We start from the raw sequence: 21256 nt of genomic DNA, 5'->3' as shown, positions 1-21256 counted from the left end.
ACTCTATCACAGAGATCATAAAAAGCATAAGAATAAATTAAATTTTGGGAGAGAAGGGAGAGGGAATTATTTTCATATGAAAAAATTGTAAAGGCAAGGAAATAAAATAAAAGCAAAAAAATGCAGTTTTTATCAAATATCTTATGTATTTTATTTAACATTTTATATGTCACGAATTTTTAAATTATTATAAGTTTTATCATTATCGGACAAACATATTTTTAATAATCCAACGACGTGATCAATGCGAATAAACTTTAATGGTATAAATGAATAGCAAAACTTTATGTTATATATTTATTTAAAAAATATTCATTTATTTTAATAATACACCATTTTAATTATCGAGACACTAAAGATGTGACATTAAAAAGAAATTAAAAAAATGTTTTAAATTTAACTCTAATCACGGAACAATATAGGCAATAGAAAGCAATTTATATCATACGAAACAGGATGGGTAACAATTGAGAATAATAAATTAAATCGTTAATACAGTGTAATTGTTTTTTGTACTGATCAATATTTTATATGATAACAAAATTTAATCGCAATCACACATATGTCGCGTTTAGTAATATATCGGCCCTAAGAACTAATTAGGTATAAATTATTATCGGAAGTATTTTATCGCAAAGTAATCGCAAAATCGACGTTATCCCGAAAATAATCAACAAATATAAAGCAAATTAAATTAAATTAAATTAAGTGCGAACGTTTCGAGCTCTATTTGAGTCTTCCTCAGCGCAAAGTATTAATTATAAATAAAATGTCTTTACAGAAATATAAACATATATTAAACTATAAATAAATTAGACTAATAGCAGTGTTTTTGGGCAGTCTCCGATGAATGTTCAATTAAGATGTGCAATCAAGATGTCAACATTTAAGTAAAGTCATTACCCCGAGAATATTGAATCGAATACAATGACAGTTAAATCGATTTAACAATATTCTGTGCCGGTTGATCCTATTTCTTGACTCAGTATGGTGTAATGTGGCGGTCGATCGAATACTGACATCTTGATTGCACATCTTAATTGAACATTCGTCGGAGACTATTAGTCTAATTCATTTATAGTTTAATATATATTTATATTTCTGTAAAGACATTTTATTTATAATTAATACTTTACGCTGAGAAAGACTCAAATAGAGCTCGAAACGTTCGCATTTAATTTAATTTAATTTGCTTTATATTTATTGATTATTTTCGGGATAACGTCGATTTTGCGATTACTTTGCGTAGTTGCGATAAAATACTTGCAATAATAATTTATACCTAATTAGTTCTTAGGGCCGATATATTACTAAACGAGACATATGTGTAATTGCGATTAAATTTTGTTATCATATAAAATATTTGTCAGTACAAGAAACAATTACACTGTATTAACGACTTAATTTATTATTCTCAATTGTTACCCATCCTGTTTCGTATGATATAAATTGCTCTCTATTGCCTATATTGTTCAATGATTAGAGTTTATTTTTTAAGAGAACCCTGATAATATTTATTTATTTTAAATTAAAAAAAATATCAATCTTTCAATTTTTTGTCAAAGAAAAATTTAACCAAATTAAATTTAAAAAAATCTATTTTCAAAATAAATATAATTTTTGTATGTAAAAAGTTACGTCTTTTTTTATTCTACGTAAGTAATTATAACCATAATCATAATTAAATCCCCTTTCTCTCTATAACGCAAAATTGTTAATGTTACTTATTTTTTCTGCATCTTACATTTGTACTTACATTAAACAGATTTTTTTACATTTTTCGCATTTACTTTTACATTTATTTTCACATACTGATAAAAAAAAATTTACTATATAAAATTTACTATCTTTAAAAATTTACTAATTTTGTATGTTTGTAATTTGATATTAAAATTGCGAATACTTGAAGAACATAACTATAGATCAAAATGTAATTATCAAATTAAGAAATTAAAGATTATTAATATTATCAGAGAGACGAGTAAGTTCCATTGCTATAGCTTCGGGTAAATCGCTTCCCACTTGAGCATCGAAGTATTCTCTCAAATCTTCGACCTCTTTTTGCCAGAAATGTTTCGGAAGTCTAAACAATTCCGGCATATTTACGTTTTCGTTGAGATTTTCTAAATTGATAGATCCTGGTTTTGGCAATAAGCCAATAGCCGAGTCTTCGGCGATGTCTTCGCCGTCGATCCTTCGAAGGATCCAGTCAAGAACGCGAGAGTTCTCACCAAATCCTGGCCACAAAAATTTTCCGTTCGAATCTTTCCTAAACCAATTTACGTGAAATATTGCTGGCAGCTTGGTATTCTTCACATGCTCCATGTTTAACCAGTGGGCGAGATAGTATCCAAAATTATAACCAAAGAAGGGTCTCATGGCAAATGGATCGTGCATGATTACTTTACCCTATTAAAATATATTAATTTTAGTTGAACTCTCAATTAATCTTTCAAAACTTTCCAACTCTTTTAATTTTAAAATGTATTTAAAATTTAAAATGTATTTTATAATTTAGTTTACGTTGCTATAAAAAGTTGATTAGTGTGTATTGCAATACCTTATGTTCAGCGGCGGCTGTAGCCTCAGATCTCATTGTAGCACCGATAAAAACACCATGTTGCCAGTTTCGGGCTTGATAAACTAAGGGAATGCCCTCCGGTCTTCGGCCTCCAAATAGTATAGCATCGATCGGGACGCCGGCTGGATCTTCCCAAGAAGGATCAATAATCGGACATTGTACAGCTGGAGTGCAAAATCTTGAATTTGGATGAGCAGCTGGTACTTTGGAACCTCTGACCCAACTATTACCTCTCCAATCCGTTACCTACGATAAAATTAAAAAAAAAAAACAGTTTATCTTTTACATTTTTTTAAAGAACAATTATTCATATGTGTCATCTCGTTATTTATACCTTGATATTATCACCAATTTCCTTCTCCATTCCTTCCCAATACACCCCGCCATCATTAGTAGACGCTACATTGGTGAAGATGGTATTTTTGAAGATGGTCTTCATCGCATTGGGATTCGTAGTTGAGCTCGTACCGGGAGCGACCCCAAAAAATCCATTCTCCGGATTAATGGCGCGTAACTTTCCTTCATTATCGAACCTCATCCATGCGATATCATCCCCTACGCATTCGATCTTGTAACCCGGTAGACTAGGTTGCATCATAGCCAGATTTGTTTTACCGCATGCACTCGGGAAAGCAGCGGCAATGTATCGTTTCTTACCCTTAGGATTTGTAATACCCAATATCTGAAACGAGGTGTGCAAACATTATTTTACAATACATTGTTTGTTACACTACGATGGATCAAAAAGTAAGGTTCCATATTTTATTATGATTTTTATTTACAATCTACACCTAGTCCAATTTTTGTATAGTGGTAAACACAAAGTAACAATAATATAACTGTTAGTTATAATTCCTATTCAATAACTGCAATATAACATGTCTTATACGTTCTGTTATTGAATAGGAAATTATATTAAATGATTATAAAACAAGGAACCTTATTTTTTATCCTCCCTAGTATATTTATATATTTATAAAAAAATAAGAAAGGATACATACAAGCATATGTTCGGCGAGCCAGCCCTCCTTCCTAGCTATCGTCGAACCAATTCGTAAAGCGAAGCACTTTTTTCCCAATAAGGAATTTCCACCGTAACCACTTCCGTAAGATACGATCTCGTTGTTGGCGGGTTTGTGAAGGATGATTGTCCTCTCGGGATCGCACGGCCATAAATAGTTTACATCGATTTTCGAATTATGTTTTGGAACGCCCACTGAGTGCAAACATTTAACGAAATCGTCATTTCCCAAAATTTCGAGCACCTTCTCTCCCATCCTGGTCATTATTCTCATTGAGCAAACTACGTAAATCGAATCGGTGATTTCGACACCGATTTTTGAGAGTGAGGAGCCTACAGGACCCATACTGAAGGGGATCACATACATAGTACGTCCTATATCATAAAAGATTTTAATTATTTTTGTGTTACAATATAGATAGATTTTTTATTATTTAAAATACACGTACATATAGAATGATTCCGCAACATACAGATTAGTAAAAAAAAGGTTTTTTGTTTAAATTTATTATATTTTATTTCTTATTTTATCTGTGTTATTATATTTTAATTGTGTTATCTATGTTATTTTATTTATATTATTAAATATTACAATTATAAACTGTATGTTAAAAGCCGATCTCAGTTTCCTCATTCCCTACCGGATTTGCATTTAAGGTATCAATCATGTAATTTTTTCACTTTTCACAAAGAAAAAATTGCATGATCGATCCCCTGATTTTATTATTTTTCGATTATGCGAGGTCGATAAAGCATGCCCCTGCCAATCGTCGTTGCCAAGATAGGCAACCTGACTTACTGATCGTATGTTGCGCAAGCATTCTGTATATTTATATTTGGTATATCGTTTATATATAAGATGTCCAAAAATTAACGGATATTTTTTTTAATAGCAGATTCTGTTATAATAATTTCAAGTCGATTTTTTCTCAGCGAAAATAACAAAGTTATAATTTTTTTACAAACTTTATTTTTTCAATTATATATCTTTATAATTAAACCTTAAATTAAAATTTTATTAAAGTATAAACTCCATATAAAATTAACCGAAGAATATAGTTATATATCGTGAATTTTTTAACTTTACAAAATTTAATTTACAAAAAGCTCTTCTCTTTTCATTTATTTATAATTCGGAAATTATTGATAGCTCGATGTTTTCACTAAAAAAATTGTACCTAAGCCAGATAATCTACTAAAATTTAAAAAACAGGTTGTTTTAAGACATCTTGTATATTTCATGTAATATACACATCTCAATAACCAATCATTAAAATGCAATAAAACTTTTACTGACCTTTCATACAGTTTGGGAAACGTTCCATGATAGCTTGTTCCATATTATTCGGAGAGATCCAATTTCCCAGTTCTCCAATTGTACCTTCACGTGGTGTAGGGACAGTGTCCCGTTTCAAGTCTGTACAGATGAATGTACGTTTTTCGACACGTGCCACATCCGCAGGATTAGTTTTTGCCAGCCAACTAGGTATGGAACAAATAAACATGTTACAAACATAACAAATCAGTTTTTTGGTACCATAAAAGTTCTACTATTTTAATTTCTGTTATAATATATGATAACTAATATATGAATTATATGATATTTTTCATTAAACTATAGGCCAGTATTAAGATAAAATCGAAAAAATAAACATTTTAGATATTTCATATATTTTATGTATATATATTTATTTTTCATAGAATATTAAATATATATTTTTGTAAAATATATATTAAATATATATTTTTGTAAAATGTATATTTACTTAATCAAGTAGAAAAGCTCTCTATAATTTAATAAAATGAAATGGTTTCAAAAAGGCGTAAAGAGCTATGAAAATTATATGAATTTAATAATCAAAAATAATAATTGAAAATAACATTTAACTCATACATATCGATGTTTACAAATTTAATGTGTGTGTGCGCGGACGTTTCGACCTATCTTTAAGTCGTCAGCGCCTAGCTTCTAACATATCGTAATTAAAAAGCCAGAAAGAGAGAATAATCTAACAACGCAAAATTAAATAAAAACGCTCACAAACTACATAATAAAGTCGAATATGTGGTTATTGCGTTAGTACCGCCACATATTCGATTTTATTATGTAGTTTGTGAGCGTTTTTCCGGCTTTTTAATTACGATATGTTAGAAGCTAGGCGCTGAGGACGACTTAAAGATAGGTCGAAACGTCCGCCTATATACACATTAAATTTGTAAACATCGATATGTACCGTTAAATGTTATTTTCATAGCTCTTTACACCTTTTTGAAACCTTTTCATTTTATATATTTACTTATTAATTAAAATTAATAAAATAAAATATAAAATACAATATGATTTTGATACTGATTGATTTTCGTACGTATTTTTTAATAAATTTTCATCTATCCTAAAATAGATCATTAGAAATAATGATTCAACATGTTATTGAAAATTATATAGTATTAATTTTTTGTTTTTTATTAAGTAAAAATCAGTAAGCAACTAGTGTATTTTATTTCAACTTTATTCTGTTGTGAAAAAGAGAGAGCTAATCAATGTATTAAGAGAATATTTCGTAAAAGTTTTGATTATTAATTTTGTAAATTACAATGAAATAGGAAAATTTAAAACTTGGTAAAAATGTACAATGCAATAAAATGCTGTGTGACAAATAAATATGGAACACTCACCAATTTTCATATTTAGGCAGGTTCTCGATAGTTCCATTTTTCTGGAGAATTTTCAGCATTTGCATATATTCGACATCTGTACCATTGCATATGTAAATATCCTTAGGACAGCAAAGCGAGGCGCATTCTTCGATGTAATGACGAAGTTTCGATGAGATTTCTATCGAGCATGCGTTTAATAACGGTACTTTACCAATATAATCATATCCATTTTTAATTAGCGGATCTTTCGCCGCATGGGTTACAATAAATTTCGGCATCCTGAAAAAGTGCACATACACATGTTGAACAAAAACAAAGTCGCATGAATGAAAATGTATTGTGAATATATTGAGTATATTATACATTTGCCATACTTTTTTTCTAGTCAATAAATATTCTTTTTAACAGATTCTTTAAAATTTGTATTTTTTTTTTTTAATTTTTTCTTCGCAAAAATATATATGATTAAACAATATCGTTTTAACCAAGAGTCCGGCTGATGAATCGGAACTAAAGCCACCCGACTGGGAAAATGTCCGGGAAAGAACTAATTACAAGTCGGAAACTGTTCCCCGTTTTTAGTATTCTGAATTTACTGTTTAACGACTGGGTAAAAAAATTATGTTTTAGATAAAATCCTATTTAGATGGCTGGCTATACTAATCAGTATATCAGATAATTTTAATTTTTAATAGCAAACGCTATTAAAAAAGCATATTCTAAACGAAAAATAGCCAGAAACTAGTCAAACAGTAAATGATAACTAGTTTATGTTTAGTCAAAGGTCAGAATATTCTGATTATTATTTTATGGTTAATAACTAATTAACAATTAGATAAGACAAACTGAATAATAACTAGAATGCACAATATTCTCGCTATTATTTTTTATATGCGTATGTTTAAAAACTAACCAGAATTAAGTAAGTTATAAAACGTGAATATTTTAACAGTTTAAAAATTATTTTATTTAACTTTTTCTTTTATCTTTATATGTATGTTTATTACACAATTATTATAAAACTTTCTACTATAATTATTAATTGAATTATAATAATTAAACAAAACTTAATTGTACACATAAAATATATAAGAGAAAACTTTAAAAAATTGTTGTTAAATTATTATTATTATTATTAGAAAAGTAAAATATTTATTAATTTCAATCAGAATATGTTCAAAAATATAATATGACAGAATATTACTATTTAAATTAATTAATTAATTGCTTTTATAGCGATAAATTACAAGTTAAATTAAGTTATAAGTTTAAATATTATTTTCTGATAATTCTGTCATCAAGTGTAATAAGATTGATAAAAATCTCAATACTTTTAATATCATCGGCTATTATATTGTAATACTTTAATAAAAACAATAAAATAGAAAATAAAAAAGATTAAAAAAAATAAATATCAATAATTTTAAATAAACAATAAAATGAGAAAATATCAATGTAATGTATGTAAAATAAGAAAATATTAAAATGAAAAAATAAACAAAAAACATCGAAAGAAAATACAAAATCGTTAACATTGGAATTATAACTAGAAGTTATGTTTCATTTACGATTCCTCCAATTTTCTTACAGAGTTTATTAGTTTATTAGTTTACATGTGTTCATTTTTATTATTTGTTTATAGTGTTTAGAGATAAAAAGAGCTAAAACCTATTTGATACATTTGAACCAAAATAATATTGTTAAATCATAATAAAAATTAAAACGTAATTTCTTTGATGTTAATTTTTGTTCAAAGTCCATAGTTCTATTAAAATTCCAATTCCAAAATATTCCTTCTATTATTAACAAAAGAGTATGATTTAGCAAAAATTCATGTTTGTCATTATTTAGAGAGAATCTGATTTGTATCTTTATGACGAGTCTTTGAACTTGAAATATATACATGATGTCGAGCATAAACAAGATTTAAAGCTATCTTGTCTCTATTATAGCCAAATTGAATTACAATACCAAAAGCGAGATATTACATAAATTTTTTTTCTTATAAAATATATGGAAAAAAATAAGTTTTTTTTCATGTATCTTCGCCACTTTTTCGTGTTCGATAGTGTGGATTCGTAAAATGTATTAAAAACTTTATTTTTTATTATCTTTCATTAGTATAGTTCATTAGCATGTGTCTTACATTCACAACGAAAGTAGATATCATAATACTTGCTAAAAATATATTGCTTATTTATTAATCTATAAATAGAAAAGAGAATCTTGGATATATTTTATTAATTTATATTATCATGTAAATATGTATTTAAAAAAAATTCACCTTTTCACTTTTTGACATCAGAAATTCAATATAATGAAAGAGTATTAATAAAATAAATTAATATAATATATTCTTAAGAAAACCAATTCAATTCGAATTAAATAAATTAACAGTGTTTGTCTGTCTATAAATATGCTTGTTCAAATCAATATAGAATGATTATACTTTGAACTGAAATTCATTTTATTTCTATTAAACTATTTATTAAATGTGACAAATTCTTCTAAAGAAGAAAAGTTATGTTATCTTCTCTCTTAATTTTATTTTATATTACATTGTTATATTACATTATATTTTTATATTACATTGTTTAATTACGTATACTTAAAATTAGAAAAGAAGACAGGTACTTACTGTGAATTATAAATGTCGATAACGTGCGGCATCCTGCGGATTTTTTTGTTCATAAGAATAGACGATGCGAAAAAATACGTAGAACGATTAATCTGCAGCTCATGAATCGAAGGTAAGCTGATCGAATGGTTTTTAATGGAATGTCTGACGGAGAAATTCCTCTTGCTGTCAGATCGTCGTGACACTCCCGTCAGATTCTTCCAGCTGATACAATAGATCTTAGGCGGCATTGTCAAAACTGATTTGCTTTATATGCGATAGCTGAATGTATTTTGCTTGCCGGCGAGACCTAGCGATCCTCCTGTTCAATTGGTCGATAAGAAGAGTTCACTTTGTTAGACTTCCGATTAGTGGGGGGCGTGAAATCGTGACGTTTCGAACGATCCCATGAACAATAATCAGCTGACGCGTTTCTAAACGACACGTCAATGTGCCCTCAACGATCCAAATCACTAGATCGGATACCGGTTCATGAAAGGTATTCGATGGCGATTAAATTCGTATTAAATCGAAATCGGTTGAACGGGCGAACTTTATACTGAAAGTCGTTCCCGCTACTTTATTTATGTACGCTTGCCTCGACTTTCTTGCTATCTGTTTCGTGTGAACGACTTATTTACCGTCCGTCAAACGAGTAAAACCACTATTCGCAATCCGCATTTCGCACAATTATCCGGCTCCGATGAAAGGATCGTGTCTTTTATTTGGATACCCAAGAGCACGTTCTGCGTTTCGTGTGGAACATTGATAACTGATAATGAGATCCGTAGAGAAACTTTACTTAATACTCGTGTGTTTACGAGTAGGCGATATATATGTCACTTTTCTCGAGAAGGAAAGAGTTATAACATTGAGATCATATTATCGTCATAAGTCACATTTACCATGTGTAATATAAATTTCCGATAAACATATTATATATGTTGAAAAACAAGTAATATATATGATATGAAATATATATACATATATATATATATATATATACGTATGCACGTGTGTGTCAAATATGATGTATATAATATTAGATACATACGCATGTGCACAAATTTATGTAAAGAAAAATTTTCTCTACATCTACAATGAAAAACAATAATAATTGAAACATTTGTGCCTGATGCATTGACATTTATAATAATTATAATATTTATATTTTTTGTAAAGCACATTTAGCTGACGTTTATATAACTGATTTTCCAATAATATTATATAATTATCCCTTCAATATTCTGTACCAATTATTTCAAGTTAAATTATTTGAAATTAAAATAAGGTGTAATAGAAAACATTACAACTGTAATTTTTGTTATAATATAAAAAGAATGGTAAAAATACTTATATGTATGTATGTGTGGGAGGGGCGCAAGGGATGTAGGATCTCAGACAGCACATATCCCTCAAAGATGACTAAAAGACGACTTAAAGACATTTCATTACCTTTTAAATATCTTTAAGAGATATTTTTTAGCCTTTCTGTGCTGTATGGGATGTAGGTAGGTGAATATGAATGACTGGGTGGGATTGCGTGTATATATGTGTATATATATATATATATATATATATATATATATATATATATGTTTCAACTAAAATAATATTGAAAAAGTTACATTAATTACAAATATATGATAACTAGAAACTTAAAACTAAGCGTTGATAATATAAAATCTTGGTGTAATAAGCCCACTTGCGTCTAATAAAGCATGCTAATATGCTATCGTTAAAAGTTTAATTAAAAAGATAACAGAAATCGCTTCTTACATATGAAATACACAAAGAAAATGATGCAATACGATTTGAAATCCTCGCTATATGCGTATGTTTCACATTCAAAAATTTAAAAAATATAATGACATATATATACACACAAACATAAATTTCCTTTATTATTTTTACCGTTTTCACAAAAATTAGAATGAGCATTGTTATCTCGCTAGACATATCGGATTTTTATAATTATCACACCCAGACAGTAGGTGGACTACGGACCAGACCCAGGAGCGGATACTATCGAGGTTACAACAATTCAGAGTCTGTAAGTAACAGCTGCACGATCGCCAAGACTATAGATATAACTAAATCATGTGTGATTTATGTATCAAATACATATTTATTCATATATTCATATATATATATATATATATATGTGTGTGTGTGTCATTATAAAAATTATATACATAATTATACATTACTTATACATTAATTATACAATTTTAATTAATACGTAGGAATAAATCAAGTTAGTAAATAATTATTTCACTTATCATAGTTTTTAATATAACACAAACGTACAATAAAACATAAATACATAAATATATAAAATAGATATAAATATATATAATATAAATATAAAATATATATACTTTAGAAGAGGGTCTTATATCTTATTTTAATATAAAAAAATAATAAAACATAGTTTATAATTCTTTTTAAATAACCGTGTATGTCATTAAATTAAATATAAATTTTTTTTAATAAAAAATATAATATAAAAAAATTTGATATGTGTAAAATCACTATCATATATGTAAAATTATTATATTTAATTAATAAACCAAATAATTAATAAACCAAATAAGTCATTTATATTATTCTATTTATATGTATCTATTATGTTTCGATATTGCTGAAAATTTTAAAATTTCTCGAAAATTTATTCGTGTCAATACGTTATAATATTCCAGACATTTACTAAATTATAAACTTGGGAATAGCGAATCATGCATGACAGAATATATATATATATATATACACATATACATGCATACGTGCCACGCAGCTTGACGTTCTTGGAGGCTCGGCCGTAGTCTACGAGATATGTTTATCAGCAAGATTGCATAAGAGAGAAGGCTTGACTCTGTCGTTAGCATGATGTATACATCTATACTGGTTTCATAAGACAAGAGAGTTCAAATTCTAATAAACATTTAGTTTTTATCGCAATATTGTTAAGTTTGTAAAATAACATTTTTTTTTTTAATTAGATCATATTTATTTCGTATTAAATATAATATGTATTTTTCTATATATTTCTATGAAATTCTCTATGTATTTTTCTTCTTTGTTAAAACTGCATATCATGTTTGTTTTGAAAGCGGAAAGTGCATGAAAAAGGGGAACACGTATCTACAGTATAGATAGATAAAGTAATACGCACGATATATAGCCAAATCAGGTTAAACAGACAAGAGAAAGAAATAAATTATATGTTTTATTTCTCTTTTTACAAAACTTATGAGTATTTTGTACATATTAACGTTATATTATATAAATATTTAATAAAGAAGATGCATTTTTAAAAATATTATTAATTTGTGTAGCACACATATACAATAAAGGTTTTTGAAAACATTAAAAAAAAAATAAATACAAAGAAATTGTTTAAAAATGTTTGATTACAACAAAAAGTCAGCACCATTATACATAAGTAAATATGCAGCCTCTTATTCAGAGATTCAACATCTAACTACTTTGAAAAAAATGTTGAGACTTTGTTTTGTACATATCAACGTTCTTTTTGTAAAGATCAGATCGGGTCAAAAAGTATTTATACCATATGTTGAAGGTGACACTTTGAACATTTCCTTTGATCTTTTATAACTGATTATGAGAAATGAATATACGATACATTTTACATAACATTTTTAAATGTTTAATGTACATACGCACATCCACCTATTTACATTTATGAAATAATACTTTGTATCTACAGGATTCATTCGAATTCATTTGAAATTTTCGCACAAACAATGATTAAGAGATTTTTCATGCGAGAATAAATAAAAATGTAGATTAAAGTTTTGTTTTCGAGAAAATTAATTTTACGTAAACAGATAAAAAAATATTAATAACATATATACAGAGTGTCCGATAATTGGTGAAAAACCTGTTAATGACAGATTCTTGAGATCATTTGGAATCGATTATTCCTCAGCGAAAATATTGAGAACCGTCATTATTGTTTGCAAGTTTCCAATTTTTATCATTATATATCTTTGTAATTAAGCCTTGAATTAAAATTCTATTAAAATAAATTCTATCTGAAATTCACTGAAGAATGTAGTTTTGGTAATTTTTTAACTTCAAAAAGTTTAGTTTGCGAAAAGCACTTTTTTTCAATCGCTTATAACTCAGAAATTATTGATGCCTCGACATTTTTACTGAGGAAAAATTGTCTCCAAATGATCTCAAGAATCTGTCATTAGCAGGTTTTTCACCAATTGCCGGACACCTTGTATATATTTATAGATTTCTATGTACTTATAATAATCTTGTGTTATTATATTGTTAAATACATAATGACTATAAATATATATGAATAATAAATAAAATATTTTACTTATTGTTCGCAAAAAAATGTTTAATATTTTAAGTTAGATTTATATGAAAGAAGTTACGTATATAAAATATTTAAAAAATCTTTTTCATTTTTGTAACACATACACACACACACACACACACACACACACACACAGAATGTTATATCTCTTTACACATATTTGATAGCTACCATTAAGATAAATTCGATATATATAATGATGATGTATAAAAAGTTTTGAAAAAACAATGTATGTTATTAATTTTTAAAGTCAATTGTAAAAATAAGCCTGTAATATTTCTTTAAATAAAAGTAATACTACTTTAGAATCGTTTCTGTTTCTTTGTAAAAATTATTTAATTATAAATTTGGAAGCTTTATTTAACATTAAATATTACAATTAATATTTTCATTAAAGTACAATCTATTTTGAATTAATTGTATAAAATAAAAAGTTCCGCTATCTCTTTCTGAAGTTTTGTTTACATAAGATCATATATTGTCAACCATTTATTAACTGATTAATCTCTAATTTCAAATACTTGGCTACTCATTTATAAGTAATACTGGATACTCTAGGTCATTGATAATACCCGGATATCCGGATATTTATAATCTCAGATAATATGCACATATTCGCTTATTCGTTGTCCGAAAACAGTGATAACAGCTCAATATAGAGATAAAATACTCAATATAGAGATAAGTCATAGCTATATATATTAAATATAGATAGAATTTTATTTATGTTACCGTTGCCAAGATAAGGGGCAAGGGGAGACATTTTCCCTCATGTGCAATGTACAATCGCGCAATTTTTTAAATGCCCGATGACAAGGGAAATAACTAATAATCTGCGTCGGTCAAGAGAAATATAGAAATGCGCATGAGCGACAGGAGAAAAAGATTATCTATTATCTAATTATCTTGGCACCATGGACCCAGAACAGAGATCACACACACAAAGCTCTATCTATATTTAATATATCTATAAGATAAATATCAAGATCACAAACATGCACAAAGACTGGTTAACTTGTTTAAACAAAAATAAGAAAAGTGTCTAGATTGACAATATTCTATCTTAATGTTGATTCTATACAAAAGAATTTAGTCTATTTTCGTTCCTCATAAGCAGTTTATTATTTAAATATAAATACATACATTATTGTAATAAATTTGTTCGAAACTTTGCCAACAAATCAACATTTATAAAACATTTATGCTTTGCTAAGCATATATATTATCGCTGGAATATTATTTGATGTATTTATGATGAAAGAAAACCCCCTGCGACGAATTGAGCAATATAAGTCGTAAACACGATTGTGATGATCTTTAACCGCAACAGCACGTAATAAAAAGATCTTCAAAGCTGATTATTTAAAAATTGAATGTTACAAAATATCATTTCAAGTATCCGAGATATTGTGCGAGAAATATTGCAATGTCTATTATTCAACTCGCAAGTTGAGAAAGTATATGACTACTTGTTTTTCTTATATATATACAGGGTGTTAGGCAACAGGTGGGACAAAATTTAAGGAGTGATTCTACATGATAAAATAAGACAAAAATAAAAAATACTAAAATTGTTTCGGGCACCTTTCACGCAAATTTTCAAATACTTATAATAAAATACTAACAATAAAAGACGAAACTTCTATAGCAATTTTATTATTTTTTATTTTTGTCTTATTTTATCATGTAGAATCACTCCTTAAATTTTGTCCCACCTGTTGCCGAACACCCTGTATATATTATATAATATAAGAAACCCTATTAGCTGCACGTAATCTTTTTTTTTTTTTTTTTTTTTTTACTTTTAATATATATTATAGAGTAAAAAGTAAAAATTACCTATATATTATTATATTTTATGAAAATACTTTTATTGAATAAATTAATAAAAAAATATATTTTATATATGTATATGTATTTTTATATGTACACACACGTACATGCGCGCACACACATACAAAAAATATAATTTTTCAATAATTTCAATAAGAAATATTTTAATAAAATAAATGTGTACATATTTTTACTCTATAATATATATACTAACGTGAAAAAAGATCATGTACAGTTAATAATAAATATGTAATAAAACATGTTAATAAATCCATAATCGATGGTCTAATAAATTTATAATGGGCGGTTTCGTTCTTTTGACACTCACAATTGTGGATCTAGCATGGACACAAACCAGTCAATCGTTTTACCATAGCATGGCAAAAGTGGATTTAGTCACGTAGTTCCGCTGTCTCCAAAATAGATCCAGCTAGCGCCACTGTATCGCGGAGAAAAAACCGTCTCATGAAAAATGGCGTCTTTCAGGTTTCTCTCTGGCCGTGGCACGGTCCGTGATAACGAATTCTTGATCGCAATCGGAGTTGATTCATTTATAAATAGCAGATAACAGGATTTAGAATGGGTAACAGAATTACGCGGTTTTATTGATATTACTTGCATCTCTATAAATCCACTTTTATTGTAATATGAATAGCATAAAACATAAATAGCACTTGAACTAGATTCTATATTTGCTTCGGCAGAAAATATTATTTTCGCATGTTTACACTTAATTGTAACAAATATTTAGTGTCTTACAGTGACATTGTCTACCATGATTTATATTTTTATATATTTTTTTTAATGAATGTTACTTTTTATAGTTTATATAAAAATAAAGCCAAATTCCACTGTGTCAGAAAATATATATATATATATATATATATATATATATATGTATTTTTTTTTCTGACAGTGGAATTTGGCTTTAGCTTTATATAAACTATAATAAAAGTAGCATTTGTTTAAAAAATATATAAAAATATAAATTATGGTAGACAATGTCATTGTAAGACATTAAACATTTGTTACAATATTTTTTAAGATTAATTATTTTTAATATCTAAATTTATATTGTACATTTATCAATGTTGTATTATTACAGGTATTTCACGAGATCATTGGCATAAGAGACGAGCTACTGGTGGGAAGAGGAAGCCCCTCCGTAAGAAAAGGAAATTTGAATTAGGACGTCCAGCTGCGAACACTAAACTTGGACCACAGCGAATTCATACTGTAAGTGTGATTAATTTTACAATAAATAAATTGTAAAAACTGAATATTAATGAATGATTAAATAATGAGTATTTAATATTACAATAAATAAAATTGTAATTTGTAGGTGATATTATTAAGATTTGTTATATATCAATATTTGATTACAAATATTTTTATAATGTACTATCTGTGTAGAAGGTAAATTTATCATAATCTATTATAACACTAATAAAAATACAAAATGATGACTTCCTTACCTATTCTGAGTGCTATGATTGACTATAATCCTACAGCTCTCTGATTATAAATTTTAATTGTAACATATATCTAATAGTTTGAACTTAGTTATAAATATTTTGTTTTATATATGTCTAAGGTTCGTACACGTGGAGGCAATAAGAAGTACAGAGCTCTTAGATTGGATACAGGAAACTTTTCGTGGGGCTCTGAGTGCAGTACCAGGAAAACTCGTATCATTGATGTTGTTTACAATGCATCGAACAATGAATTAGTACGAACCAAAACTCTGGTGAAAAATGCCATTGTTACCATTGATGCAACACCATTTAGACAGTGGTACGAAAGTCATTATGTTCTCCCACTAGGTCGCAAAAGAGGTGCAAAACTGGTAATTACTAAAATATGTAATTTAATTTAAATTTATGAAACTTTAGATGTATGAAATATACAAAGTACAATTGCTTTTATAGACAGAGGCTGAAGAGGAAGTATTGAATAGAAAACGTTCGAAGAAAACAGAAGCGAAATACAAAGCTAGGCAGCGATTTGCCAAGGTGGAATCTGCTTTGGAAGAACAATTTGCAACCGGACGTGTCCTTGGTATGAATATCTTATTGTTTAATAACATTTCTTATATGAAATTAATTAATATTTACATTTTTTTATGTAATTTTTTTTAATTTACTTGTCAAGGAAGATTGTAATTATGAAATACTTATTGTTTTGTGCTATATCTATGTATTTTAAATTTAATGATATAAGTACTTGAAAATAAATTATTTCACTTTTTAGCTTGTATAGCAAGCAGACCTGGACAATGTGGCAGAGCTGATGGCTACATCCTAGAAGGCAAAGAACTTGAATTTTATATGAGGAAAATTAAGAGTAAAAAAGCAAAATAAATATGTATTTATGATGATAAGAAAAATCCTTGTAAAACAAAAATAAAACCATATTTTTAGGTCTTAATAGTACTTTTATAAAGAAAATGTTTCGTCACCATTTAAAAACCTCAGAGAATAAAGTCCATAATACATAAATAAAATATAAATATGTATAATTATATTTAAAATATTTATTTTTTAAAAATAAAATTGAAAAAATTCATATATAAATTTATATATAATTATATTAGCAATTTTTTCTCATTTTATCAAATTTTATTTTTTCTAAAAAACTAATACAAAAATTATTCTAATTATTTTCTGTGTATATGAAGATTACACAAAAGAAAAAACATTACTAATTGTGGTTTTCTCTCGATATAGTTATATAATGTTTTGTTTGGCGCCATCCGTTTGATTGATAAGAATTCACTGACGCCCCTGAAATGCACCAATCAGCGTCATCGGCTTGAAAATTATACACATCACCATCATATTTTATTTTTTCTTTTATTATCTAAATTAAATTTTACTTTATTTTTTAAACATTTAATGAAATAATAAAATATTATTATAATAAATTAAAAAGAATTTAGACTAAGTCTATGAGAAACTTTAATTCTTCTTTATGATAAAGGTTTAATACAAAAAATCACATTGCGTGCCGCACGCTTATCTTTCATCCACGCACACGCACACGCGAAGCGGTCGGCGGTAGGTACTTGTGAGTACTCGACGGTTTTGACGTAGCAGATAGTGGTGTGATATGAGAATATTTTAATAATACACATATTAAAATGGAGACACTTGTGAATTTTATGGAAAAACATATTCTCGAATCGATTTTGTTGGCGATATGGTTGCTGTACTTTTGGAATCATTATTTAAATTTGCGTCAGGTAATTTGCATCAGCCCCTATTCTAACCTTTTACATTTTTTTTAACGATAAATTTTATCGTTCTAAAAGTATTTTATGCGCTTGCATAAAATAAAATGTATAACTAATAAGAATTAATATTTTTTTTTGTTTATTATTTATATATATATATATATATATATATATATATATTGTACGTATATATATTGTATTTTTAATAATTGCATGTTTATATAAATAATATAACTAAAGTTTTTTTTGTTAAATATTACAGAGGAGATTGATGCAGCAATTGGTTGATTTACCGAAATCTGTTGAAGGATTAATGGCTAAAGATGTGTACGAGAAGGCTCGTGCATATGCATTAGATAGAAATAGCTTTGGTATTGTACAAGACATATATTCTAAGATTTTTAATACGGTGAGAATTATACATTTTTGGCAAATTGTATGCTTGACTATATAATTAAGAGAAATTTTTATAATGGTTATTAATTCGCAACTTGTTACATATAATATATAATATATTGATTTTAGATAATCCTAGTAGCTTTTGGTTATTATCATACTTGGCAATGGAGTATTGAAATAGCCAAGTATTGTGGCATTAATCATGAAAATGACATACTGCTAAGCGCAATATGTATGTTTATTATAAATGTCATTTCTCACATAATTAATTTGCCATTAGTGATATATGATATTTTTGTTTTGGAAGAGAAACATGGTTTCAACAAACAGGTAAAACTTATGTAACATATTTTCCATCTCTTGTTGAACATAAAAAATAATTTAAGATTAAATGAAACTTTTTTTAATTAGTAAATGTTGATATTAATGTTTGTTTTCAGACAACTGCATTTTTTATTAAAGATGAAATTAAAAAGTTTATTGTATCTCAAATTATCGTATTACCCCTTCTGTGCGGTATGATTTGGATTGTGAAAAACGGTGGCGATTATTTCTTCTGGTATTTATGGATGTTATCAGTGGTAGTCTCGCTATTTATGATGATTCTGTACCCGGAAGTAATAGCTCCATTGTTTGACAAGTATTCGCCATTACCCGATGGAGAATTGAAGCAAAAGATTGAAGAATTGGCAGCTTCTTTAAAGTTTCCCTTATACAAGCTGTTTATAGTTGAGGGTTCCAAAAGATCGTCGCACAGTAATGCCTATCTGTATGGTTTTCACAAACACAAAAGAATTGTTCTTTTCGACACTCTTATTAAGGGTTATTGCAAGAAAGACGATGGTGATGCCGATAAAGATTGCGGCTGTGAAACAAATGAGATATTGGCAGTTCTTGCACATGAATTGGGTCATTGGAAACATAATCATACTCTGAAAGGATTTCTGCTCAGTCAGGTAAATATTTTTATGTGTATTTATATTACATCTTATATCTTTTCATTTTGATGTTACTTAAAAGCTTATTAATTGCTTATGAATCTGAAATATTACCTATAAGAAATTGTTTAAATAGCTTTTATATCTCTGATATACAGATTAAAGCAAAATAGCCCATTTTAAGAATAGTTACTATATTGAATATTGTGTCTGTATCATCAATTATATAGCACTATAATTTAAATTTGATGATATTTTATAGAATTAATTTGGAAAATAATGTTGTTTATGATCAATTAACTCTGTGTCAAATTAATGTGTTAAATTGCCCACATATAAGTAATTAATTAATTCCAGTGTATTTTTTATTACAAAATTAAATATAACAAATATCAATAATGGTCATGTTGATGGATACAACATAATAACTTTTAGTTTTCTCTTTTAAGATATTAAAAATTTTTATTTATTTCTTTCATTGTTTATTCAATATAAAATTAAATATATCTATAAAATTTAATTTTGTATTTAATAAACAAGAGCGAATAATAAATAAAATATTTTTGTTAAATTAAAACACTATCTTCTTAAATATATAATAATTAAGTGTATACATATGTATTGGTATATATCTTTTTCTTCTTTCAGATAATGTTCGTAGCCAATTTTGTTATGTTTGCAAAACTCCTACGATATACACCAATGTACAGTGCTTTCGGTTTTGTAGACTCTCAGCCTATTTTTATTGGTCTAATTATAGTAACGATGTATATTTTAATACCATTGAATACAGTAAGCATTCAAAAATTTTTAATTTTAAAAATTGGAATTCTTATTGCGTATCAAACAAAGATATGAAATAATATTTATTCATCTTTTGTAATTTCCAGATCTTTAATTTTGTTAGCGTAGTAATCGGACGAAGATTCGAATTTCAAGCAGACGAATTCGCTACAAAATTAGGTCATGGCGAGGCTTTAAAAGCGGCTCTTTTAAAATTACAAAAGGACAATTTGGGATATCCCTTATTCGACAAATTGTATTCCAGTTGGCATCATTCGCATCCACCTGTCATCGAGCGTTTGGAAGTGATAGATAAAAATAAATGAGGCTTTCAATTCGCACGATTACCATAACTAATTTGCAGATGTAACAGATGAAATTCGTAATTCACCGAGTATATACGGGAGTATATTGATTTGTATTTAAATTGTTTTAATTTTACATTTTATTGATTTTTTTGTGTTCAATTTTATTTTGCTTTCCCGAGGTGAGCAAATGTAAACATAGCCACAAGATAATGATGCTTCCTATTTACTTCTTATAATGTTAACATCATTTAGCATTTTACTGTATATCCACTTGTTAGAATTCACTCTACGAATAATTAGAATAAGAGAATAGACTTCTGATTGTATTTTACTATTGTTCAACATTTTTATATATATTTTCCTATAATTTTGCATTTAATACTTATAAGTAACGTTTTTTCAACTATTTATATATATTTCTTGTAACTGATCGCGATATTTTCTCTATATTTATAGAGATTTATCCAATTAAAATATTTTGCGTATACTTTCTTTTTTTCTTTTTTTTTTTTTTTTTTTTTTTTTTGAA

General features: G+C 27.3%; 3 protein-coding genes across 4 annotated transcripts; 2 read left to right on the top strand and 1 right to left on the bottom strand.

Annotated features, from left to right (window-relative positions):
• Positions 1 to 126: 126 nt before the first annotated feature.
• On the bottom strand, positions 127 to 9673 carry LOC140663601 (phosphoenolpyruvate carboxykinase [GTP]). Of its 2 annotated transcripts, none has more exons than XM_072887859.1 (7): positions 8899 to 9673; positions 6279 to 6539; positions 4900 to 5084; positions 3583 to 3977; positions 2916 to 3263; positions 2561 to 2827; positions 127 to 2409 (listed from the first exon to the last, which is right to left on the bottom strand). In XM_072887859.1, exons 1-7 carry the CDS (start codon positions 9126 to 9128, stop codon positions 1951 to 1953), a joined length of 2145 nt encoding a protein of 714 aa, XP_072743960.1. In that variant the 5' UTR covers positions 9129 to 9673; the 3' UTR covers positions 127 to 1950. The 2 variants fall into 2 exon arrangements, with proteins under 2 accessions (XP_072743960.1, XP_072743961.1); XM_072887860.1 differs by lacking the exon at positions 8899 to 9673 and adding an exon at positions 6635 to 6916.
• A 5860-nt stretch (positions 9674 to 15533) lies between these two features.
• On the top strand, positions 15534 to 17464 carry LOC140663612 (small ribosomal subunit protein eS8-like). Its single transcript, XM_072887867.1, has 5 exons — positions 15534 to 15650; positions 16173 to 16303; positions 16662 to 16913; positions 16996 to 17125; positions 17318 to 17464. Exons 1-5 carry the CDS (start codon positions 15647 to 15649, stop codon positions 17425 to 17427), a joined length of 627 nt encoding a protein of 208 aa, XP_072743968.1. The 5' UTR covers positions 15534 to 15646; the 3' UTR covers positions 17428 to 17464.
• A 625-nt stretch (positions 17465 to 18089) lies between these two features.
• Positions 18090 to 21245, top strand: LOC140663942 (CAAX prenyl protease 1 homolog). The gene is made up of 6 exons (XM_072888557.1): positions 18090 to 18308; positions 18562 to 18708; positions 18825 to 19028; positions 19139 to 19654; positions 20285 to 20428; positions 20527 to 21245. Exons 1-6 carry the CDS (start codon positions 18207 to 18209, stop codon positions 20743 to 20745), a joined length of 1332 nt encoding a protein of 443 aa, XP_072744658.1. The 5' UTR covers positions 18090 to 18206; the 3' UTR covers positions 20746 to 21245.
• The last annotated feature ends 11 nt before the right edge of the window (positions 21246 to 21256 follow it).

This window comes from Anoplolepis gracilipes, chromosome 3 (assembly GCF_047496725.1).
Source record: "Anoplolepis gracilipes chromosome 3, ASM4749672v1, whole genome shotgun sequence".
In the NCBI taxonomy this organism is placed as follows: domain Eukaryota; kingdom Metazoa; phylum Arthropoda; class Insecta; order Hymenoptera; family Formicidae; genus Anoplolepis; species Anoplolepis gracilipes.
This window is presented reverse-complemented; position numbering and strand designations above follow the sequence as displayed.

Coding starts and splice junctions, on each gene's coding strand:
- LOC140663601 (XM_072887859.1), bottom strand. CDS start 9,128: ATGCCGCCTAAGATCTATTGTATCAGCTGGAAGAATCTGACGGGAGTG. Junction 3,264..3,582: donor GGCTCGCCGAACATATGCTT/GTATGTATCCTT, acceptor ACCTCGTTTCAG/ATATTGGGTATTACAAATCC. Junction 2,828..2,915: donor AAATTGGTGATAATATCAAG/GTATAAATAACG, acceptor ATTTTATCGTAG/GTAACGGATTGGAGAGGTAA.
- LOC140663612 (XM_072887867.1), top strand. Junction 16,304..16,661: donor GACCACAGCGAATTCATACT/GTAAGTGTGATT, acceptor TATATGTCTAAG/GTTCGTACACGTGGAGGCAA. Junction 16,914..16,995: donor GCAAAAGAGGTGCAAAACTG/GTAATTACTAAA, acceptor TTGCTTTTATAG/ACAGAGGCTGAAGAGGAAGT.
- LOC140663942 (XM_072888557.1), top strand. CDS start 18,207: ATGGAGACACTTGTGAATTTTATGGAAAAACATATTCTCGAATCGATT. Junction 18,309..18,561: donor ATTATTTAAATTTGCGTCAG/GTAATTTGCATC, acceptor TAAATATTACAG/AGGAGATTGATGCAGCAATT. Junction 20,429..20,526: donor TTTTAATACCATTGAATACA/GTAAGCATTCAA, acceptor TGTAATTTCCAG/ATCTTTAATTTTGTTAGCGT.